Source organism: Misgurnus anguillicaudatus, unplaced genomic scaffold (genome assembly GCF_027580225.2).
Source record: "Misgurnus anguillicaudatus unplaced genomic scaffold, ASM2758022v2 HiC_scaffold_29, whole genome shotgun sequence".
NCBI classification, from domain to species: domain Eukaryota; kingdom Metazoa; phylum Chordata; class Actinopteri; order Cypriniformes; family Cobitidae; genus Misgurnus; species Misgurnus anguillicaudatus.
In genome coordinates this window covers 10,157,355-10,181,016 of record NW_027395279.1, presented here as the reverse complement: position 1 = coordinate 10,181,016, position 23,662 = coordinate 10,157,355, and the positions used below count along the sequence as shown (strand labels likewise).

The 23,662-nt window shown below is 46.3% G+C and overlaps 2 protein-coding genes across 2 annotated transcripts; both read left to right on the top strand.

Moving 5' to 3' along the window:
• Positions 1–20,491: 20,491 nt before the first annotated feature.
• On the top strand, positions 20,492–21,772 carry LOC141362869 (NAD(P)(+)--arginine ADP-ribosyltransferase 2-like). Its single transcript, XM_073865132.1, has one exon. The coding sequence runs from the start codon at positions 20,609–20,611 to the stop codon at positions 21,269–21,271; it is 663 nt and encodes a 220-aa protein (XP_073721233.1). The 5' UTR covers positions 20,492–20,608; the 3' UTR covers positions 21,272–21,772.
• A 547-nt stretch (positions 21,773–22,319) lies between these two features.
• Positions 22,320–23,373, top strand: LOC129424019 (NAD(P)(+)--arginine ADP-ribosyltransferase 2). The gene is given in 3 exon segments (XM_073864935.1): positions 22,320–22,376; positions 22,450–22,658; positions 22,660–23,373. Coding segments are annotated over 3 exon segments (816 nt in total). The 3' UTR covers positions 23,210–23,373.
• The last annotated feature ends 289 nt before the right edge of the window (positions 23,374–23,662 follow it).

Below are 23,662 nucleotides of genomic sequence, written 5' to 3'. Positions count from 1 at the left end.
AAGACACTAACGGGGCTGCTCAGACAGAGATAGTATGAGATGTATCGGCCCAAAAAGTACATCGGCCCACCGGGAAACTGCCGGGTGTGCAGGGGCGGATCTAGAAAATTATTTATGGGGTGGCAAGGGGGTGGCATGAGAACTACGAGGGGTGGCAATGAAGTAAGCATCCTTGCATGGTTGTCGTGGATACAAAAAATTATATACTGTATACACTATATGCGGTGTATACACTGGACCTCAAATTTTTATAACATAAAAACAGGCAACAACAAATGTTCCTATAAGTACCCAATCAGCTACCTTTAGCATCTCTACTGTAGCACCCTTTGTCTTAATACACACATCTTACCAATATCTAAAAACACTGACTGTAACCATGATGAGCAAGGTTGAACATAATGGTATAAAGACTGTTATATAAATAAAATAGGTTTGCCTAGTTTATATTAATGTAAAACATATTTAAAAGGCACACATCTCTTTCTCTCATAACCCTCTTCTTTAATCCTTTCACTCACTTCATGATGGATTTCTGTCTTTTCACTTCTTTTAGCTATTTGCCATCCATATGTTTCATTCTTTCATGACTTCATCTACTCCTTTCCCCACAACATATTTTTGTGTTTTATTTGTACCTTCCACTCCCATAGTATTTGATTTTAGTAATGGATATCAGCCTTCTTTTCATAGTATCATTAAGTTTTGTCTTTCAAGCTTTCTAAACATACACAACACTGAATAGTTTTGTCTCCTTAATGAAGACTATATCATAACGAGTGATTTCATATATGCACGTATGCATGGCCGGACTTACCATTGGGCTTGATTGGGCTTGAGCCCAGGGGCCCCGGCCAATAGGGGCCTCCGTGCTTGCTTGCGTTCGTTTGATTTGTTCAGTCGTTTTCATTTTTTATTTTACAGCCTATTGGTTGGAGCTGCGTTTAATTCGTTAATATATATATGTCAGTCATCTTGGTGCTGAATATGACGCGCTGAGTTTACTGCTTTTGAAACGCATAGAAGCGAGCATAGTGAATACGCGAAATGGGAGTCATGAATGAGCTTTACAGATAACGAGAAAGAGCAACGCGAAAATGAAGCGCTCAGTATGAAAAAGAGATTACTGGAGTAAGTATGGTCTTGTAACTCTGTTTTTTTCTTGTTTGTTTGTAATCTTACGTGATACGCCAGTATAAGCAGTATACCCACTAATGGTCAAGGATTTCCGTATACCCATTTAAAAAAGCGTGAGGATACTTAACAGTGTCAGTGTGTGACAAACATTTGACACTTTCATTCATAAATCTGAATCACTCACCATGCGCATGCTCCACTTGCTACTTTGGCGGGTTGAACATCATATACAGTCGGCTATTTGATATTTGGTGCATTTGACTTCATGCGGCACTGCGCGATCCGATCATCATATGAAATTAAATTATCACGGCGCAAAAGTGACTGTAAAGCAGACGGGTGTATTAATGTGGTTCAACAACAGCCAAAAGAATGACATCAGAGTACCGCGAGAGCGATTCGAGAAATCACACGGGGAAGTCTGCTTTCTAATCGCTCTCGCGGTACTTTGACGTCATCAAGCGGTCTGCGTAGCGCCAAATGAAATCCAATCTGCTCGCAGTCTGCAGCTCATGCGACACTGTAACCAAACAGTTCCCGTAGAAAAGTGAACGAGTGGAGCAGAGCTACGAAACATAACAAAATCCGGAGAGTTAACAACGTGTCACAGGAGTGACGATCTTTTAGGCGGAACCAAAAATTGGGCAAGTTTGGTTCCGCCCGGATGTTTCCGCCCGGGCCGGTAAGAGAAGACACCGGACATCCGGTAGCGCCGCGGACGCTGTAATCAGCTGAATTACATACAGCTGAGAGTTATTGACAGGAGCGCCGGGTGATTGGATGAGGACGACATTCAGGAGAGTATTTTAGAGCAGTTTGAACCACAGTTTGGGTGCTTAGTATCCCTGTTGTTGGTGTGTATGGAGCGCTGAGTTAGGCTCACCGGGTACGCTGTGCTGGATTGTTGTATTGCTCTCTCTCTCTCTCGTCTGGATTCTAGACTTACATTGAGGAAGATACCGAAGACCTTATAGGTGGAGGGATTAAACGAATGCTGATCTTGGAGGAAAGAAACGAAGGCAAGACGCACCGTTGTGAGTATACGTCTGTGGAAAAGTGTTGATGGTGGCTGGAAAACGCCCTATTTGTGCATCTGAAATTTGTTGCAGTGTGAAGGCAATCTAAAACGGAGAAATTACAGCAGTTGTGAGTAATGGAAACCCTCTTATGGGAGTGCTGTGTATATGATTGACCTGTATGTTTCTCTGAGTGTTTCTGAAAGAGAGTGGAAGGCCCTACCCCTGAGCTAGTGTGGTGGGTGAGCCGAAGGGTCTGTGTGAGGAAACCAACTCCAGCGACGAAAACCAACACTAGGCCGTGTCACCATCGCTACCTTCTCGTCCAGAGCAAAGTACAGGAAGACGGGCGTCTAATGTGTGCACTGAGTGGTGGGTGAGTTTTGGATGTGGAAATTTTCACTTGAAGTGGTGCCGTGTAATGCTGTGTATTGCAGTGGGATTGCTGTTGTCTTGTCTGACGTACCCCCGCCTCCAGTCACTCGCTCTTGAGACGACGAAGAGGAAAGAACGGTCCTAGAGTAAGACCTGTACATGATTATGCTGAGAGTGTGTTTCAGTTTTCAAATCACGGAGTGGTATCTCGAAGTATTTTCCCAGCCAAACGCTCGGCGGACTTGAGCTTAGGAGTGGCGGTGAAGAACTGTGCTACTGACGGTGCGTGAGTATTATCCATGATATTGTTCCCTTACCTGTGTCTTTTTGATCAACATAGAGCCTGAGGCGAAGGAGATCCGCCGGCCCGAGGTCTCGACGAAAGGGCGCCCCGGTCCAGTTTTCGATCGACCAACGGGTCTCGAGGAAAGGGCAGCGCTCGACCCGGTGTGCCGGCGTGACGGTTCTCGCCCCTCTATAGACCAACGAGCTCGCCGAGAGGGTTTTGGCCCCCGGCGCCACCTAGGAAACCACCGTTCAGTTGACGCATCGCATAGCCAGCCACCGTAAGTCCGCACCCTGTTAAGTGAAATACAACTTGTTAAAACTGCCTAATCGACAGGGAAGAGGAGTGTGTCGTGAAAGCTGTGCAGAGAGCCATACCTATCCAAAGCTGTAGTCAGCGACGAGTCATCTGTGGAGAGAGAGAGACAGCGTGAATGTCGAGATAACGCCCTGTGAAGAGAGCCATACCTACCCAAAGCTGTAGTCAGCGACGAGGTGAGAGAAACCATTGGAAACCGATTCACTGTGCCCTTGTGTCCCAGCAGTCATCTGTGGAGAGAGAGAGACAGCGTGAATGTCGAGATAACGAACTGCGAAGAGAGCCATACCTACCCAAAGCTGTAGTCAGCGACGAGGTGAGAGAAACCATTGGAAACCGATTCACTGTGCCCTTGTGTCCCAGCAGTCATCTGTGGAGAGAGAGAGACAGCGTGAATGTCGAGATAACGAACTGTGGAGAGAACCATACCTACCCAAAGCTGTAGTCAGCGACGAGGTGAGAGAAACCATTGGAAGCCGAGTCACTGTGTCCTGGTGTCCCAGCAATCATCTGTGGAGAAGGAGAGAGCAGGGAAGGAGAGTGAGTCGATCAGCGAGGAGCTGTGCGAGATAGGCGGTGAACCGCCTCGAGCGAGCCACAGGTACACGGAATAGGAACAAGCTCATACAAACACTGACTTTGATTTATTCTGCCTCCAGGAAGGAAGAGGAGCGCGCCACGGGCAGAGGGAACCAGAGGCGGGAGCCCGTTCCCCGACGCAACCCCCCACCCCCCTGTCACTCACTTGCTCGTGGCCCCCCCTGGAAGGCAGAGCCGGACTTTAGTTTTAATTTCCCTTTTTCCCAATCCCCAGTACTTTTTAAATATTTAAATAAAGAATATTTTTATACTTACCTGTTCCTCGTTGTTGTCTGGTCATTGGGTTGGTTTTGGGGACCTCCTCGAGGTGGAAGTTTAGAAGGGGCGTGGCTTAAACATTAGCGGCCCGCCCTTGGCTTGTGACAGATTTTGGCGTAGTCGGCAGGATTCCACCTCGAGTTGAGTAACCAGACTAGCCCAATGACCGACAACGCGGGGCCCGCAGCCCAACCCCGTGCGGTGCCTGTTTTTATGGGCAGCCCTTGGATCCAGAAGTATGGAGGGACAGAGTCGGGAGTACGGCTAACGGAATGGAAGGCTCAGTTAGAGTATTTAGCCGACCTACAAGGCCTTAGTGTAGCCCAGCGGCTACAGTTCGTGCTAAACTCCCTAGAGGGAGAAGCGCGGCGAGAAGTACAGGCCGCCCCTGAAGCTGTCCGAACCAGTGCCCAAACTATATTCCAGTTTCTCACCGAGCAATATGGTGACCACACCCCTGTAGCCGCCCTCCGTTCCCAATTTTTTAATATTAAACAAGGCCCCCGACAACCCATTAGAGCGTTTGCCCTAAGACTGCGTGAACAGTTCACCCGGCTACAGACCCGCCGCGATCATGGGCTGGGCGACGGAGAAACTTTGTTGCGCGACCAGTTCCTTCTGGGGATGAAAGAGGGCCCCGTGAGACAGAGCCTGAGGGTCCAGTTTCGGAGGGACCCCGGCCTCACATTTGAAGATCTAAGGAAGGAGGCGCTAGCTCTGGAGGGCGATGAGGTAGAGGTGAGTGAGACCCCAGTATGCGCGGCTGTAAATGAGAGCGTGCCAACACAACCAGAACGCGCGGATTGGAAGCAGGCTCTGAAAGCAGAACTCTTGAAGGATGTCCGGGAACAGATGTCAGAATTATCTAGTGCTCTGTTGGGAGAGCTGCGCCAAGGTAAGGCGCGGGAGGAACCAAGGCCGGCACCCCGAGAGCGAGCATACTCGGAGAGGAGCCGAGAGCCACCTGGACGCAGCCGGGAGCCACCTGGACGCCCAAACCGCTATGTTCGGCCCCGTTTCGAATGGGATGAGCAGGGACGGCCGATCTGCAACCGGTGTGGTGAGCCAGGACATTATAGCCGTCAGTGTGGGCCCCGCAGGGCATCAGAGGGGGGTTTTTAGGACGACCGGCCACAGTGGGTCGTGTGGCCGGGACCCCTCGAGAAGACCCGGGAAGAAGGGACAGCTCTAGGCAACAGATGGTCGGGCATAGCCCGGTGGCAGAAGTAAAAGTGTGTGGCAAATGGATTCAGTGCCTGGTAGACACGGGCTCGCAGGTAACGATGTTCGCAGAAAGCCTCTCCAAGGAGATATTCGGACAGGGAGGAACAAAAGGAGCGGAGGCCCCCTGGCTGACGTTGAAGGGCGCTAATGGCCTAGAAATCCCCTACATTGGCTATCGCCTGACGGATCTTGAGGTGCATGGGGTAGTCGTCCCCCAAAAAGGTGTGATCATTGTCGAAGATAAGTGTTTGGGCGCCCACCGAGCCTTATTGGGCATGAATGTCCTCTCCGAATGCTGGGAGGAGATATTCCAGGCTAGGCCTGGTCCGAGGATCTCACCTACTGAGAGACCCAAGTGGGAGCGTGTAATGGCCGACTGCCGTCGGGTCCAACTGAATCAGGTTCGTAGAGATCGGGAGGAAGTGGGAAGAGTAATGTGTCGTTTTGCTTTGTCTATTCCCCCTAGGAGTGAGGCTATCGTATGGGCAAGAGTGCCCCTTCGGAAAGCGAACCCAGAGGAGTGGGTGTTGGTAGAGCCACATACAGACTGTCCACAAGTGGAGGTAGCACGGGGACTAGCAGCGGTCCACCGGGGGAGAATCCCGGTAAGAGTACGAAACGAGCACCCTTATGCGGTACAATTATACCGGCATCAACGACTGGCTCGGCTGACGATGGTCACACCTCACCAGGTGAGGGAAGAGAGGGACGTCAGTTTTCGTCAGGTGTGCCCCACTGTGATCGAGGTGGCCCTGACCCAAATGAATGCCCCAGTGAGTAACCAGGGGAGAGGTGTGCCAAAGCACCTAGCGGGTGAGTCGCTGCAAGGGGACGACCTGGGACAGGTGCAGGCACAGAAACTGCAGGCACTCCTTTGGAAGTGGCAACATGTGTTTGCGAGGCACGACGAGGACTACATGTGCACCAGGGTGGTGGAACACCACATCCCCACCGGGGATGCAGGGCCAAGTAGGGAGAGATATAGACCGATCCCACCTACCTTGTATGCGGAAGTACGTACACTCCTGCAGGGCATGTTGAGCCGGGGTATTGTCCGAGAAAGTAGTAGTCCCTGGGCGGCCCCCATCGTGCTCGTACAAAAGAAGACAGGAGCTTGGAGGTTCTGTGTTGACTATCGCAAGCTGAACCTGGTAACTAAGAAAGACGCCTTCCCCTTGCCACGAATCGAAGACTCCCTCGCTAGCCTTACGCAGTCGGCCTGGTATTCCACCTTAGATCTGGCCAGTGGATATTGGCAGGTGCAAGTAGCCGAGGCAGACCGGGAGAAGACCGCCTTCACGACCCCGTTCGGACTATTTGAATGGGACCGGATGCCTTTCGGGCTCTGCAACGCTCCGGCCACCTTCCAACGCTTGATGCAACGCTGTCTTGGAGGTCAGTTGATGGAGTCAGTGTTGGTATATTTGGATGATGTGATTGTGTATTCCCCAGATTTCGATTCCCACCTCCGGCACCTAGAGGAAGTCTTCCGCGCCATGGAAAGGTACGGGCTGAAGCTGCAGCCGGACAAATGCCACTTGCTGCGGCGGGAAGTGAAGTTCCTGGGCCATGTGGTCAGCGCAGCGGGGGTGGCCGTGGACCCCGAGAAAGTCGCTGCAGTAAAGGATTGGGACGCACCTAAGACTGTGAGGCAAGTACGATCCTTTCTGGGGTTCGTGGGATACTATAGGAGATTTATTAAGGATTTCTCGAAGGTTGCCAAGCCTCTTAACCAGTTGCTGGTTGGCACGGGACGAAGCCGGGGCCGTGGATCGCCCTCTATTAACTGGGACAATGATTGTGAGATGGCTTTTCAGAGGCTGAAGCAGGAGTTGTTACAGGCTCCCATCTTGGCGTATGCTGACTTTTCTGAACCTTTTGTCTTATATACAGACGCGAGCAACCTGGGACTGGGGGCAGTATTGGCCCAACGGCAAGAGGGAACGGAGCGGGTGATCGCTTATGCGAGCCGGAGTCTCCACCCGGCAGAGAGGAACGACGCGAACTACAGCTCCTTCAAGCTGGAACTGCTGGCCCTGAAGTGGGCCTTGAGCGAAAAGTTCAAGGACTACCTTTGGGGAGCTAAGGTGACAGTCATCACCGATAACAACCCTCTAGTACATTTACAGACGGCGAAGCTGGGGGCCGTGGAGCAACGATGGGTGGCTCAGCTGGCCAACTTCGATTACAAGCTGCAGTATCGGCCTGGACGAGAGCACACGAACGCGGACGTCCTTTCCAGACTACCAGAGGGAAAGAGCCCCAGGCATCAGGGGTATCGAAGGGAGAATAGCCGTGAGGAGGGCTACATGATAGGGGCCGTGGAGGCGCCAGGAGGCCAGCAGGAAGTTGCACCAGGGAACTGGGGGTGGGACCCCCGCCGTTGGATAGAGAGGCAGGCCCAGGACCGGGACGTGTGTCAGGTGAGGACGTGGGTAGAGCAGGGCCGACGGCCCACGCCAGCGGAGAGGCTGGCCCAGACAGAGACTGGAAAGAAGTTGTTGGGACAGTGGGAGAAGCTGGAGCTACAGGAGGGAGTGCTCTGTAGGAAGACCCGCGATCCGAAAGTGGGCGAAGAAGTGTGCCAGATCGTGGTGCCTGCCAACCAGGTAAACGCACTGGTCTCAGTCTATCATGACCAGTTGGGACACCAGGGACAGGAGAGGACCGTATCCCTACTGCGTAGATTCTTCTATTGGCCGGGATTGGAGGCGTCTGTGCACGACTTAATTCAAGCTTGCCCCCGGTGCATGCTGTTTAAATCCAGACGGGAGGCCCGAGCACCGATGGTACCCATTCACGCGAAAGCCCCCCTCCACATAATGGCAATGGACTTCCTGACGCTGGGCCGCCCTCAAGATCGATATCAAAATATTCTGGTAATCACTGACCTATTCACTAAATACGCCTGGGCAGTCCCGACGCTCGATCAGACAGCCAACACCACCGCCACAGCTCTATGGCGAAATGTGTTCCAGACATTTGGGTGTCCCGAGTTCCTGCACTCCGACCAGGGGGCAAACTTTGAATCCAAGGTCATCCGTGAGTTATGCCAGTTGTATGGATGTACCAAAACCCACACCACGTCGTATCATCCCCAGGGGAACGGAAGCTGTGAGAGGTTCAATCAGACCCTATTGGGGCTACTGGGGACTTTAGATCAACGGCAGCAGAGCGATTGGGTGAGTGCTTTACCAAACCTTTTGCAAGCATATAATAACAGTGTTCATAGCACGACGGGGTATGCCCCTACTTACCTGATGTTCGGCAGGCACGTACGGATGCCCACTGACCTGGTCCTGGGAGTCGCAGCAGACCGGGAAGAAGTGAGTGTGACGGAGTGGGTGGGGCGCCATCACCAGCGCTTACACTTTGCGTACGAACAAGTTTCTAGGAAGATACAGATGGCAGGAGAGAGGAACAAACGCTTGTATGATCGGACCGCTCGAGATGCCCCCCTGTTACCAGGTGAGAGGGTTCTGGCGAGGGATAACCGGCGGCAAGGAAAGGGAAAGCTAAGCGACCGCTGGGAGGCTATCCCGTATGTGGTGTGCAAGCAGCAGAGACCGGGACAGCCGGTGTACACCATTCGGCCCGAAGGAAAATCTGGCCCCGAACGCGTAGTACATCGGAACATGCTCCGCCCCTGTCCGAATTACCCCGAGGCTGTGATAGAGGGGCCCACAGAGCCAGTACCGGCGGCCCCCTGGATGGAGGGATGGGCTGTGGTACCAGGTCGACCTGAGGTGGCGATACCCCCGGCCGCCCAGAGGCAGCCAGAAGTAGCACCCGAGCCAGCTGAACCCCCAGTGGCCCAGATACCGCCTGAGTTGGTACCTGAGCCGGTTGAACCCCCGGCGGCCCAGATGCAACCAGAGGTAGTACCCGAGCCAGTCGAACCCGAGTCACCCGTGAGACGCTCCCAACGGGAGAGCCGAGGACGCCCCCCTGCCCGGTACGGTGAGTGGACGACGCCGAGGCATTCCAGGGACTAGAATGCATTGGCGGGGGAGGATGTCACAGGAGTGACGATCTTTTAGGCGGAACCAAAAATTGGGCAAGTTTGGTTCCGCCCGGATGTTTCCGCCCGGGCCGGTAAGAGAAGACACCGGACATCCGGTAGCGCCGCGGACGCTGTAATCAGCTGAATTACATACAGCTGAGAGTTATTGACAGGAGCGCCGGGTGATTGGATGAGGACGACATTCAGGAGAGTATTTTAGAGCAGTTTGAACCACAGTTTGGGTGCTTAGTATCCCTGTTGTTGGTGTGTATGGAGCGCTGAGTTAGGCTCACCGGGTACGCTGTGCTGGATTGTTGTATTGCTCTCTCTCTCTCGTCTGGATTCTAGACTTACATTGAGGAAGATACCGAAGACCTTATAGGTGGAGGGATTAAACGAATGCTGATCTTGGAGGAAAGAAACGAAGGCAAGACGCACCGTTGTGAGTATACGTCTGTGGAAAAGTGTTGATGGTGGCTGGAAAACGCCCTATCTGTGCATCTGAAATTTGTTGCAGTGTGAAGGCAATCTAAAACGGAGAAATTACAGCAGTTGTGAGTAATGGAAACCCTCTTATGGGAGTGCTGTGTATATGATTGACCTGTATGTTTCTCTGAGTGTTTCTGAAAGAGAGTGGAAGGCCCTACCCCTGAGCTAGTGTGGTGGGTGAGCCGAAGGGTCTGTGTGAGGAAACCAACTCCAGCGACGAAAACCAACACTAGGCCGTGTCACCATCGCTACCTTCTCGTCCAGAGCAAAGTACAGGAAGACGGGCGTCTAATGTGTGCACTGAGTGGTGGGTGAGTTTTGGATGTGGAAATTTTCACTTGAAGTGGTGCCGTGTAATGCTGTGTATTGCAGTGGGATTGCTGTTGTCTTGTCTGACGTACCCCCGCCTCCAGTCACTCGCTCTTGAGACGACGAAGAGGAAAGAACGGTCCTAGAGTAAGACCTGTACATGATTATGCTGAGAGTGTGTTTCAGTTTTCAAATCACGGAGTGGTATCTCGAAGTATTTTCCCAGCCAAACGCTCGGCGGACTTGAGCTTAGGAGTGGCGGTGAAGAACTGTGCTACTGACGGTGCGTGAGTATTATCCATGATATTGTTCCCTTACCTGTGTCTTTTTGATCAACATAGAGCCTGAGGCGAAGGAGATCCGCCGGCCCGAGGTCTCGACGAAAGGGCGCCCCGGTCCAGTTTTCGATCGACCAACGGGTCTCGAGGAAAGGGCAGCGCTCGACCCGGTGTGCCGGCGTGACGGTTCTCGCCCCTCTATAGACCAACGAGCTCGCCGAGAGGGTTTTGGCCCCCGGCGCCACCTAGGAAACCACCGTTCAGTTGACGCACCGCATAGCCAGCCACCGTAAGTCCGCACCCTGTTAAGTGAAATACAACTTGTTAAAACTGCCTAATCGACAGGGAAGAGGAGTGTGTCGTGAAAGCTGTGCAGAGAGCCATACCTATCCAAAGCTGTAGTCAGCGACGAGTCATCTGTGGAGAGAGAGAGACAGCGTGAATGTCGAGATAACGCCCTGTGAAGAGAGCCATACCTACCCAAAGCTGTAGTCAGCGACGAGGTGAGAGAAACCATTGGAAACCGATTCACTGTGCCCTTGTGTCCCAGCAGTCATCTGTGGAGAGAGAGAGACAGCGTGAATGTCGAGATAACGAACTGCGAAGAGAGCCATACCTACCCAAAGCTGTAGTCAGCGACGAGGTGAGAGAAACCATTGGAAACCGATTCACTGTGCCCTTGTGTCCCAGCAGTCATCTGTGGAGAGAGAGAGACAGCGTGAATGTCGAGATAACGAACTGTGGAGAGAACCATACCTACCCAAAGCTGTAGTCAGCGACGAGGTGAGAGAAACCATTGGAAGCCGAGTCACTGTGTCCTGGTGTCCCAGCAATCATCTGTGGAGAAGGAGAGAGCAGGGAAGGAGAGTGAGTCGATCAGCGAGGAGCTGTGCGAGATAGGCGGTGAACCGCCTCGAGCGAGCCACAGGTACACGGAATAGGAACAAGCTCATACAAACACTGACTTTGATTTATTCTGCCTCCAGGAAGGAAGAGGAGCGCGCCACGGGCAGAGGGAACCAGAGGCGGGAGCCCGTTCCCCGACGCAACCCCCCACCCCCCTGTCACTCACTTGCTCGTGGCCCCCCCTGGAAGGCAGAGCCGGACTTTAGTTTTAATTTCCCTTTTTCCCAATCCCCAGTACTTTTTAAATATTTAAATAAAGAATATTTTTATACTTACCTGTTCCTCGTTGTTGTCTGGTCATTGGGTTGGTTTTGGGGACCTCCTCGAGGTGGAAGTTTAGAAGGGGCGTGGCTTAAACATTAGCGGCCCGCCCTTGGCTTGTGACAAACGCACATATGATTATGTCAACATTTAAATCATCAGTCCAGTTTATTACTTCATCTGGAGGTGAGGATGCACTAAATTACGGCCATGTTGATGTCCTGATGGTTTTTGATATAATCTACTACCAGATTCACAGTTTAAACTTCTGAAAAGTGTTCATTTTTCTATCTACGTTCAAGGTTGGTGTCTAATATTACACTATGGTCTTGTCATAATTATTAAATAACATCCTAAAATCTTATCTTTTTCATTCTTAAACACTGCACCACTTGTAGGCTATATGCAAAAATACACTTGTTGATTATACATTATTATATGATGTGTAAGGTGAATGTTTATCAAGACATATCATTCTTTTCTTAAGCTAAGTCTAACACAATGATTTTAAATGTTGTTATGGGGTATTTTTAAATGTGCTTGATTAATTTGGATTTTTGACATCCCTTAAAATACATGATTTAATTTTAGACTGGGCTTATGTTCTGCTATAGAGATATAGGGGCAGTTTCCTAGTCAGGTCTTGTCCTAGTCCCAGACTAAAATGCATGTTTGATCTGTCTTAATTTAAACACATCTTGCACTGATATATCTTAACATATATAATTGCCATTATTTTGTGTCAAGACGCACACCAGTAATGTTTTTTGTAAAGTTTGTTTGTAAAAACTACTTGAATGCCCTAATATAACCTAGCAATAGGCCTAGTGCTGGATTAATCTAAACCCTGTCGGGAAACTTCCCTAAAATACTGTTCTATGATATATTTTTTATTTTAGGTTGTTTACTGTATGTGCACTCTCAGAAGATAATTTACACAAGCTGTCACTGGGGTGGTACCCTTTCAAATAGTACACCTTTGTACCTAAAGAGTGCATATAATGGGTACAAATGTACCTACAGTATATCTGTACCTAAATGGTAAATATTAGGACCCATTTAAAGGGTACCGTCCCAGTGACAGCTTTTGTACCTTTTGTTCTGAGAGTGTAGGGCCCAAAATGTATTCAAGCCCAGGGGCCTCCACCCTGGTAAGTCCTGCCCTGCACGTATGGAATATTTTGATTGCTGCACTAGCTAACAAGACATGACGGGCTAATGTTACAGGATGTACTGGATCATGCGATCGACAGTCGATTGCTCATGCCTTGTTGTTGTCTGGCGGCTAGTTTGCTGCTCTGTTGTCAATACAGTTTGCTGAGTTACACTCGCGTGTCTGCCTTTTATTTTATGCTTATACTGCTGCATAAACATGGTGTCAGAAGATGCCTAGTGCGTTTTAAGTTTACGCTGTGTTTGTTGATTTCGACCTAAGGAGTTAACGATTATGGACGCTGATAATGCTGCGGCCGCGCTTCGCCCGTCCAGCGGCGTACCGGCTAATATACCTCCGCCATTACCGATGAACATGAACGGAGACTGGAGCGCTAACTGGGACTTATTCAGAGCCGAGTTCGAGGATTATGCGCTGGTCACTGGCCTGGCTGAAAAGACCAGGGAAGTACAAGCTGCTACATTGAGAAGTGTGATGGGATCTGAATGCAGACATGTTTACCGACACAATCTGAATCTCACAGCTGAACAACAGAGAGACATTAAAATCATCCTAGATGCATTGGAAGCATACTTCAAACCTGCCAGAAATGTCATTTATGAGAGGTACGTGTTCGGCTGTTGTAAACAGGAGGAAGGGGAGTCCATAGACAATTTTGTGACAAGATTGAGAGAAAAAGCAACGACTTGTGATTATGGTGGATTAAAGGATGAAATGATTCGAGACAAAATTGTACTGGGCATTATAAATGAAGGAACCAGACGCAGGTTGTTAAGTGAAAAAAATTTAACGCTGCTCACAGCCATTGAGATGTGTCGCACAGCTGAACAGACAGCTATGCATATGAGAGCGATGGACGCAGCATGCATGCCAACTGCAACCGAAACGGTTCACACTGTTGCTAGGAAACCATTCAGGCCTAACCAGCGGATGCAGAGTAATTCACCAAGACTCTTAGACACAAGCAAGACATGTCGATACTGTGGTAATGTGCATTCAAGAGGCCGGGATTACTGTCCAGCATATGGCAAAACATGTAGACTTTGTGGAACTGACAATCACTTTGCCAAAGTATGCCTGAAAAGTAAAAGCAGATCTACAGAGGGGAAGCTTCACTGCATTGAACATTCTAAGGAGCCGGTTAGAGACAGTGATGATGATATTTACACAGTTGAGTCCATTAGCACAGTGAACATGAAAGGAAAGAAATGGTTTGTTTCTCTGCAATTACATGGCAAGTCACTGCGTTGTCAGTTAGATTCAGGAGCAACATGTAATGTGATGAGCTACAAGGATAAAGTAAAGGTTGCACCACACACACCTCTCCGCCCTAGTAGCGCCAAACTACGGCTGTACTCAGGTGAGTCGCTGGACTCCATGGGAATTCTTGACACAGAATGTGTGGTTAAAGGAGAGAAATATGAGCTGTCTTTTGAGATAGTAGAAACAAGTCAAAATCCACTTCTCTCAGGCTCAACTTGTGAACAGCTAGGCCTTATGCAGTTCACAATACCAGACGACGTGCTCAAAATTGGATATGAACGGTCTGAGCCTCTGACTAAGGAACAGTTAATTGACAAATACAGTGATGTGTTCAACTTGCCTGTGGAATCACTGCCTGGTGAGGTCCATTTTGAGCTGGATCCCAGTGTAACACCGATACAGTGTGCCCCACGAAATGTTCCAATTGCTATGAAAGCAACAGTCAAAGCCCAACTGGACGCATATCAGGCCGAGGGTCATATTACAGATGTTACAGAGCCAACAGATTGGATCAGCAACATGGTGATAGTGAAACAACCAGACAAGCTGAGAATTTGCTTAGACCCAAAGTTTCTGAACAAAGCTCTGAAACGCTCTCATTATATCATGCCAACCCTGGAGGATGTTTTGTACAAATTGCCTAAAGCAAGGATCTTCACGTTGGTGGATGCCAAACATGCATTCTTACAGTGCAAGCTCGACCAAGAAAGCAGCTTCATGACCACATTCTGGACCCCATGGGGCAGGAAAAGGTGGCTAAAGCTACCATTTGGTGTGTCTGTGGCACCTGAGGTCTACCAACGGAAACAGCATGAACTATTAGCAGGTCTAAAGGGCATTGAGCCCATCGCAGATGATATTCTTGTCGTTGGTTGCGGGGACACGGACCAGCAAGCTGAAAAGGATCATGATCACAAGCTTCAGGCCCTGTTGGACCGTTGCAGAGAGGTGAAACTACGACTTAGCTTAAAGAAGTTGCAATTTAAAGTAAACAAGGTGAAGTTCCACGGTCACATTCTTTCATCCACCGGCTTGAAGCCTGATCCAGAAAAGGTGAGGGCTATCATGGACATGCCCAACCCTACAGATGCTAAAGGTGTACAGCGTCTCATCGGCTTTGCTAATTATTTAGCCAAATTCATGCCACACCTGTCTACTGTTTGCGAGCCGCTACGGCGCTTACTCGACAAAGACACTCCATGGCACTGGCTACCCAAACACGAAGATTCAGTTTGCAAGCTAAAAGCCATGGCCACATCCATGCCTGTACTACGCTATTATGATGTTTCCAAGCCTGTCACAGTTCAAAGTGATTCCAGTCAAAGCGGTCTTGGGTGCTGCCTTATGCAAGAAGGACAGCCTGTCGCCTTTGCTTCAAGAGCACTGACTCCCACCGAAAAAAATTACGCACAAATCGAAAAAGAGTGTCTCAGCATTGTCTTCGCTTGTCAAAGATTTCACCATTACTTGTACGGACGAGAGTTGGTCACAGCAGAGACTGACCACAAACCCTTGATCACCATATTTGGCAAACCACTTCTCAGCGCACCCAAGCGGCTTCAAAGCATGCTTATGACACTTCAAAACTACAGTCTCAAAGTTGTCTACAAGCCAGGGCCTAAAATGTTCATTAGTGACATGTTGAGCAGAGCAGCTGCTGACTGTACAGGCAAGGGAGCCATTTACCAGAGGCATGCCATATGTCATTTGCAAAAAGAGCAGGAAAATGCACAACTCATCAACCAAGCAGAATACCTGAATGTGACGGACCAGCGGTTGAGGACAATCAGGGAGCATACTGAAAGGGATGAAGCATTACAAGCCCTTAAAACCATTGTCCTGGCAGGCTGGCCTGATGAGAAAGAAACAACAACACACATCATCCGAGAATACTGGCCTTATAGAGATGAGATAAGTGCACAAGATGGTATTTTGTACCGTGGTCAGAAAGTCATTATTCCGAAATCACTACGTCCAGAGATGCTCAAACGCATACATTCAAGCCATATAGGAGGCGACGCATGTTATCGTCAGGCCCGTGACACACTGTATTGGCCTAGTATGCAAGCAGAAATCAAAGACTTTGTGAGTAACTGTTCAACTTGCAATGAATTTGCACATAACCAACAGAAGGAAAGCATGTTATCTCACGACATCCCCAGCAGGCCATGGCAGATTGTCAGCATGGACTTATTCAGTCATCGGCAAAAGGACTACCTTATAATTGTGGACCATTTCTCAGACTTTTGGGAAATTGAACTGCTTCCTGACCTATCTGCAGAGACGGTCATCAAACGCTGCAAGGCTCAGTTTGCTCGACATGGTCAGCCAGATAGAGTTATCACAGATAATGGTCCTCAGTTCGGTGCTCTGTTTAAGCGCTTCGCCTCCAGCTGGGAATTCGACCATGTCACTTCTTCACCTAGACATCCAAAATCAAATGGAAAGGCTGAGTCAGCCGTCAAGATTGCAAAAAACCTTTTGCGCAAAGCCATGCATGACAGAACTGACCCTTGGAAGGCCATACTTCATTGGAGAAACACCCCAACTGAAAACATGGACAGTAGCCCTGCACAAAGATTGATGTCACAGAGACTGAAAACGTCTCTTCCAGTAACAAACAAGCTTCTGGAGCCATCTGTGGTTACGGGGGTTGTTGAGAGGCTTCAACAGCGAAAGCAGCAGGCAAAATTCTATTATGACAGGTCAGCTCGTGATCTGCCGGAACTGAACATTGGTGAGAAGATCCGTATGAAGCCCCTTCCACAAAAAAACCCTGCACTCTGGAAGGTCGGCACCTGTCTTCAGAAAGTAGCACCACGATCTTATCTTGTTAACGTGGATGGATCCATATATAGACGAAACAGAGTGCACTTGAGAGTGGCAGAGTCAACCACCACACAAGCCTTGGACACAAGTGAACCTGAGATGCCTCTTATGCCAGATAGTAGTGTTGCCGGAGCCTTTGCTGATTCGCCTCCTGTGATGCCCTTGCAACAGGCTTCACCTGACGTTGCCAAACATTCACCATCAGATGGACACACGTATACTAGGGCTGGCCGATTGTCCAAGCCACCTAAGAGGCTGGATTTGTAATATGTTATAAATGTTACTGTGACAGTTTACGTAAAGCTAAGGATGGCAGTCAGCATAAAAAAAAATATATATAAATATCTGCCTAAAGTTCATATAGTATTTTGTTCTTGTTAAGTGTATAAAAGGTGATTCCTTTTGTTCATATTTGTAAAGGGGGATGTTACAGGATGTACTGGATCATGCGATCGACAGTCGATTGCTCATGCCTTGTTGTTGTCTGGCGGCTAGTTTGCTGCTCTGTTGTCAATACAGTTTGCTGAGTTACACTCGCGTGTCTGCCTTTTATTTTATGCTTATACTGCTGCATAAACAGCTAACTCTAAAAATAACTGCTTAAAAGATATTTACTGCTTACACAAACGTGCAGTTCAGTTGTTTTTATATATTAATATTAAACAATCAACAGTTTAACTTTTGTATTTTTATCCTGATGCAACATTTATCTGTAAAATATGACCGTATTCAGTACTCTGATTTGCTGATGTGATGCTCAACTTAATCACTTAAAGACACTAAAGAGAACCCACTAATGTTTTTCAAGCATGTGATGATGTGAGGTGCTTTATTAGATCAGAATTACTTGCTACAGACGTGAAGAGACTCTCTCTTCGTGGGCATAAGTTGCACATTCATAAACATTCTTGCCTTTTACTTCAACGATGGAAAAGTAACGTTTGTGCTTTGTATACTTTGTGCTTGCGTCCGCTACCTTTGTTTTGAGCTCGTTGTACTTTCCATCGCTCTGTTGTCGCGGGTTTGTGCGACTCGGATCACGGATGGACTGCAGCGCGAGAACCGGGCTGCATGTGAGTGCCTTGGATGGGGTGATGCATGCTTTCACGGCAGTTTCCAAAAGTTTCCAACCACGCCAGAAAAGATCGCTAGATTTGTCCTAGTCGTTTTAAATAAAGTCGCTAAAGGGGTCTAAAAAGTTTCTTAATATAGCGACCAAGTTGACAAGACTGCACGGACTAGAGTTGTGACGTTCGCGAACGAACCGATTCTTTTGAACGGCTCACAAACATGAACGATGGGAGCCGAGTCGCGGCTGGAGGGGAGCCGTTCTTTCTGTCGTTCTTTTTTCCTATGCGTGTTTCACACAGATGCACACAAATTAGCTCATCCGTGAGACAGAACAGTTATAGGGGGAGGGGCGCACCCAGCGCAGGGGTTGTTCATTTAAGACTTGAAGGGGCTGATGTCCTATTTGCAAAGTTTACATTAGTAATAGTAGTAATATTGAACTGTATGTAGACATTTCCATTTTATTTATTCTAAATTGTGGAAGTGTTTGTAGTAAAAGCTATTTTGCACAGAAATTCATTGCAGCCGGCATTGTTTTTGATGTTTATTTGTGAGTAGGTATTGTATGAATAACATAAGTCAACGTAGCTTTACACATACACACACTTTGTACTAAAGGTAAATCCAAAATAGTGATGTCACTGTCTAATGTTGTGCAACCCTATGGAATATTGTCTACACATGACAAACGAGGTAATGATCAATATTTCAGAATAATTCAAACTCAGATATTGGTGTGTGATATCTGAGTTTTAATGATTTGACTACAAATCTAACCTCATCATTCCTCCCAGTGATTATTTACAGTTTTACAGGACAAACTGAGATGCCCCAAGCTGGCTTCTTAAAACTGACTAAATATTTAAAAAGAGCCAAAATGAGCCGTTCTTTTGAACGGCTCTTTGAAAGGAACGGATCGCCAAGATCCGGATCCCCTAAAAGAGCCATAAATCCCATCACTAGCACGGACTTTTTTTACACTGTAAAAGACTTTCTGCTCTGACTGACTGTTCGTGCTTGTATATGAACTCTGCTGCCTCTGGTTGGCTAACGATGGAAATTAAGCCAATCACAATCAGCTATGTAGTTGTCCCACCCCCTCTAAGACACACACACCAATCATCGTCAGATATGTGTCTCCCACCCCTAATCACACGCAGAGAAAAACTACATTGCCTTTCTGGTTAAAAGAGCCTACTCGGGTATATATTATATATATTAGGATACCAACGCTGGGGTGGCATATGGGGTGGCAATGCTTTTATTTAGGGTGGCAACTGCCACCCCGTGCCACCCCGGTAGATCCGCCCCTGCCGGTGTGCCAGATGGCCAGTCCACCCCTGCCTCTGTTTAACTTGTCATCCGAAGGACGGTGCTTTTTGAAAGTATAGTGTCCCTATCACAATACTGGGGTGTTAGGACGCACACAAACCACAGCGTGAGCACCCCCTGCTGGTCTCACTAGCAGCAACGTGGTATTCCCAGAAGGTCTCCCATCCAAGTACTAACCAGGCTTAACCCTACTTAGCTTCAGTGTGCAACCAGTCGTGGGCTACAGGGTGATATGGCTGCTGGCCATACCGTAGTATGATCATTTTCATAAGATTTTTAAATTGAGCAAGTTATGGTCATTTAAAAGAACCTGCACCATTAAAACACAATGCTATAAGTTGTCTGAGATAGATGGCTGCCAGGCAATGACGTTAGAGACTCCACTGTAAGACATCTAGCCTTCATTATACAGATGATAACTATAAAAAAATACTCATTAAATATTCAGATGTCATTTTCTTGGAAACCTTTGACCCGCCTACTAATTTCAAAAGTATCAAACCCTCTTAGTTTCTTGCTCATTGCCAGATCTCAACATTATATCCACTTCACTGAACTTTGATACTTTGAAAATTGAAGAATACTGGAACAAAATCACCTGAAGTCTGAACATCTGAAAAGGTTTGTTACTGTAAATGATTTTGTCCACCAAAGATGCCTGTGAATTTTAACTAATAGTTTGCAGATATTATTAGACATTCACGCTAGTCGTCTGCTGTCTGGGCATGTAACGCTTGAGTTAAAGAAATATTTTTGCTTTTTTTTAAATGGCTCTTTATAAAGTATATTGAATGCATCTTCATGTGTAAATTTAAAACTATAAAAAGTTGTGATGTGCTGTTTTCTGTTGTGCAAAGATTTTGGATTTATAACACAATGTTGTATTTGTTGTCATTTGCAGCTTCTTCGCTGTATTATATTCATATCTGATCTCCATTCGTTGTACATCTGAGGATTCAGACTAAATCAGGATGTTGACCACTGCAGCTCTTATTCTCATTGTTACCACTAAAGTTGTCCTAGGACAGGTAAGATTGAATTAAGAATCTGTATATTAGTATACAATCATGATTACATTATTACTAAGCATATTAAAATGTTTCTCATTGGATATAGGATGACAGACTGTGTATTAAAAGACAGCCCAGACAGCAGACGACTCTGGGCTGGATCCGCACCGGACAGCCCACACAGCAGACGACTCTGGGCTGGATCCGCACCGGACAGCCCACACAGCAGACGACTCTGGGCTGGATCCGCACCGGACAGCCCACACAGCAGACGACTCTGGGCTGGATCCGCACCGGACAGCCCACACAGCAGACGACTCTGGGCTGGATCCGCACCGGACAGCCCACACAGCAGACGACTCTGGGCTGGATCCGCACCAGATCAGCGCCAGAGCTGTTGACTTCGGCACAGATCCGGAGCGGATCCGGCCCAGAGTCGTCTGCTGTCTGGGAGACATATCCATTAAATATGGAAGAGGATTCAGTTGATGACCGGTATGATGGCTGTAGAGGGAACATGGAAAAATTGGTGGAGACAAAATATTTACCTAAAGAAATCCGTGCTAACATAGCAGGCTTTGGAACAGTTTGGGGAAACAGTAAAAACAACATCTCTGGATCAAAAGACAATCTGAAAAGAAATCATTTAATTGCCATTTCTGTGTATACTGATGTTATTGTATATAGAAAATTCAATGAGGATGTTAGGACCGGTAAACAGAAATACAAAAACAAGACATTCAAATGGTATTCGCTTCATTTTTGGTTGACACAAGCAATACAGACTCTAAAGAAAACGCAACCGGGATGCAAGTCAACTTTTAGTGGTACCAATGTTAAATTTGAAGGTGTTAAGAACACAGAGATTCATTTTGGCTCATTTGCATCCTCTTCTCTTGATCGTAAAGTAACAACTAATTTTGGAAAACAATCTTGTTTTGAAATCCAGACTTGTTACGGTGTTGATGTGTCAAAATACTCCCAGTTTCCTAATCAGAAAGAGGTGTTGATTCCCCCATATGAGACATTTAAAGTCACTAATATCAGGACAGGTCAGAAGGATGACTGGTGTAAGACTGTGTTTGTGTTGAAGAGCACTGGTATAAAAAGTAACTTAAACTGTCAAGCCTAAGAAATATCACAATGTCATTATATCTGACTGATCAGCCTTTACATATTTTCATTTCAATTTAAGCATGGCTTTTATAAAGGTTAAGGATTGCAGCTTTAAGTAGTTTATCTGAATGATAATCATTTAGGTTTTTTTCTCGATTATATGCAGAGTTAAATGCATTTGTTGCATATTTAGCTGTTCTGTCACTTACGTACACTGTAAAAAATCTTTGCTGCCTCAAATTGTTTAGTTTAATCAAATCGGATATACAAGTCATTTTAATTTACTATTATTTACCTTGAAATGAGTTGTCATAAATTACAAAATATAGTTGAAATAAGTCAACTTCATTTGTTGTAGCAACTCATCTCTTGACAAGATAAAATAAAGTAGGTACAGTAGAAAAAATAAATAAATGTATATTTTTTTGTATATAGTTCTTATTTAAACAGCTTTACCCCTGATAACAAACCCTGATAACCCCGATGAGTCATCTTGACCGGTACTACTTAGGTTTAACTAAATGTTTCTGTTGGAAGAGAACATGTGTTGGTGATCTGGTATAACTAGTTGATTCTGAAACATGTTTACAGTGTTTTTGTAAACAGTGTAAGAGTTTAGTTTACAATGTGTGATTTTGAGGATAAAATTAATTGTTTTGCCAGTTGTGTGTTTTAGGTGTGTTGGTGCGTTAAGAGTTTAGAAAATTTGTTAAAAGTATTGAAAAAAGTGTCATAGCAATTGTAAAAAACTGTAAATAAATGTAGCTTATTTAAATGTAGCTTAAAAATCATCTAAAGATCTCAACATCTATAAGGTTTGTTACTGCTAATGTGTTTGTCTCACAAATGGTGTCTATACATTTTAATTGATAGTTGGAAGAAATAATCTGATATTTAGTTAAACTGTAAGAAACTGTGGTGTGCAAAGTTTGCCTTGTGTAAAGATTTTATGTACGATTTTAACACAATATTGTATTCGTTGTCTTGAAGTTTCTTCACTGTACATTATTATACTGTACCTGATCTCCATTCACCGTGCATTTGTGGATTGAGAATAAATCAAGATGTTGATCACTGCAGCTCTTATTCTCATTGTCACCAGTAAAGTTGTCCTAGGACATGTAAGATTGAATTATGGATCTGTATTGTACAAGTATTATTACTGATGATTTGATGTTATCATTATTGTTTTAGGATTTTAGACGACCTGTTAAAGAAGAAATAATCCCATTAGATATGGCACCAGATTCAGTTGATGACCGTTATGATGGCTGTAGAAAGGAGATGAAAAACCTAGTGAGTGAAAAATATCTAAATAAAGAAACATGTTCTGACATATCTGAATTCGGAGAAGCTTATATTTATAGTACAGGAGAAATCCCTGGAACACATAAATTGAAAAATGCACCATTTAATTGCCATCTATGTGTATACTGGTCATGTACTATTTGAAAGGTTCAATCATGATGTTAGACAGAAATACAAAGACAAGACATACAAATGGTATTCACTTCACTTTTTGTTGACTGAAGCAATACAGATTCTTAAGAAAACACAAAAGGGATGCAAATTAACGTATCGTGGTACCAAACTTACCGTTAATGAGAATGTTCTGAACAGAGAGATACGTTTTGGTTCATTTGTGTCCACCTCTCGTACATCTAATGTAGCAATGAAATTTGGAAGTGAATCTTGTTTTGAAATCAAAACTTGTGAAGGTGCTGATGTGTCAAAATTCTCCCCGTTACCTAATGAGAAAGAGGTACTGATTCCTCCGTATGAGACATTTAAAGTCACTGATATAAAGAAGAGAGGACAGAAAGGTGCCTGGTGTAAGACTGTGCTTGTGTTGAAGAGCTCTGGGATAAAAAGTAACTTAAACTGTGCAGTGGCATCAGTGGAGAATAAGAAATATCACAATGTGACAAATATTAAATATCTAAATTATCTCTGACTGATCTGCCTTCACAATTTCATTCTCTTTTTTATATAAAGTGTTGACACAACTTGCCAAATAAAAAAAGTATTGCTCTGAAATACTTTATTCTGATTGGTCAGTGGTGACACATAACAACCGATAAAACGTATACGGCTTATGCCTATGTTTAATGTATCACTTTACTGTCTCTGTTCTGGTTTAAATTTGTTACCAATGAGCTAATAAAATAATTTAAATCAATATTTTGTGTGCAGATATTTATTATTGTATGCATGTCCTTAGGCTAATTACACGTGTTGATACTTTTACAGCAATGTCCCACTAGATGGCAATGTTACAAAGTTTGGCAAATGGCTTCCTGAGTTCAGTGTGTTGTGGTTCAAAAACTACAGTCATGTTGCTTTCCTCTCAATGTAATTTAAATACACCAACATATGAAGGAATATGACGCATATGAAGTTTAAAGAC

What these genes read in the sequence shown, in the direction of transcription:
- LOC141362869 (XM_073865132.1), top strand. Translation starts at nt 20,609, where the DNA reads ATGGAAGAGGATTCAGTTGATGACCGGTATGATGGCTGTAGAGGGAAC.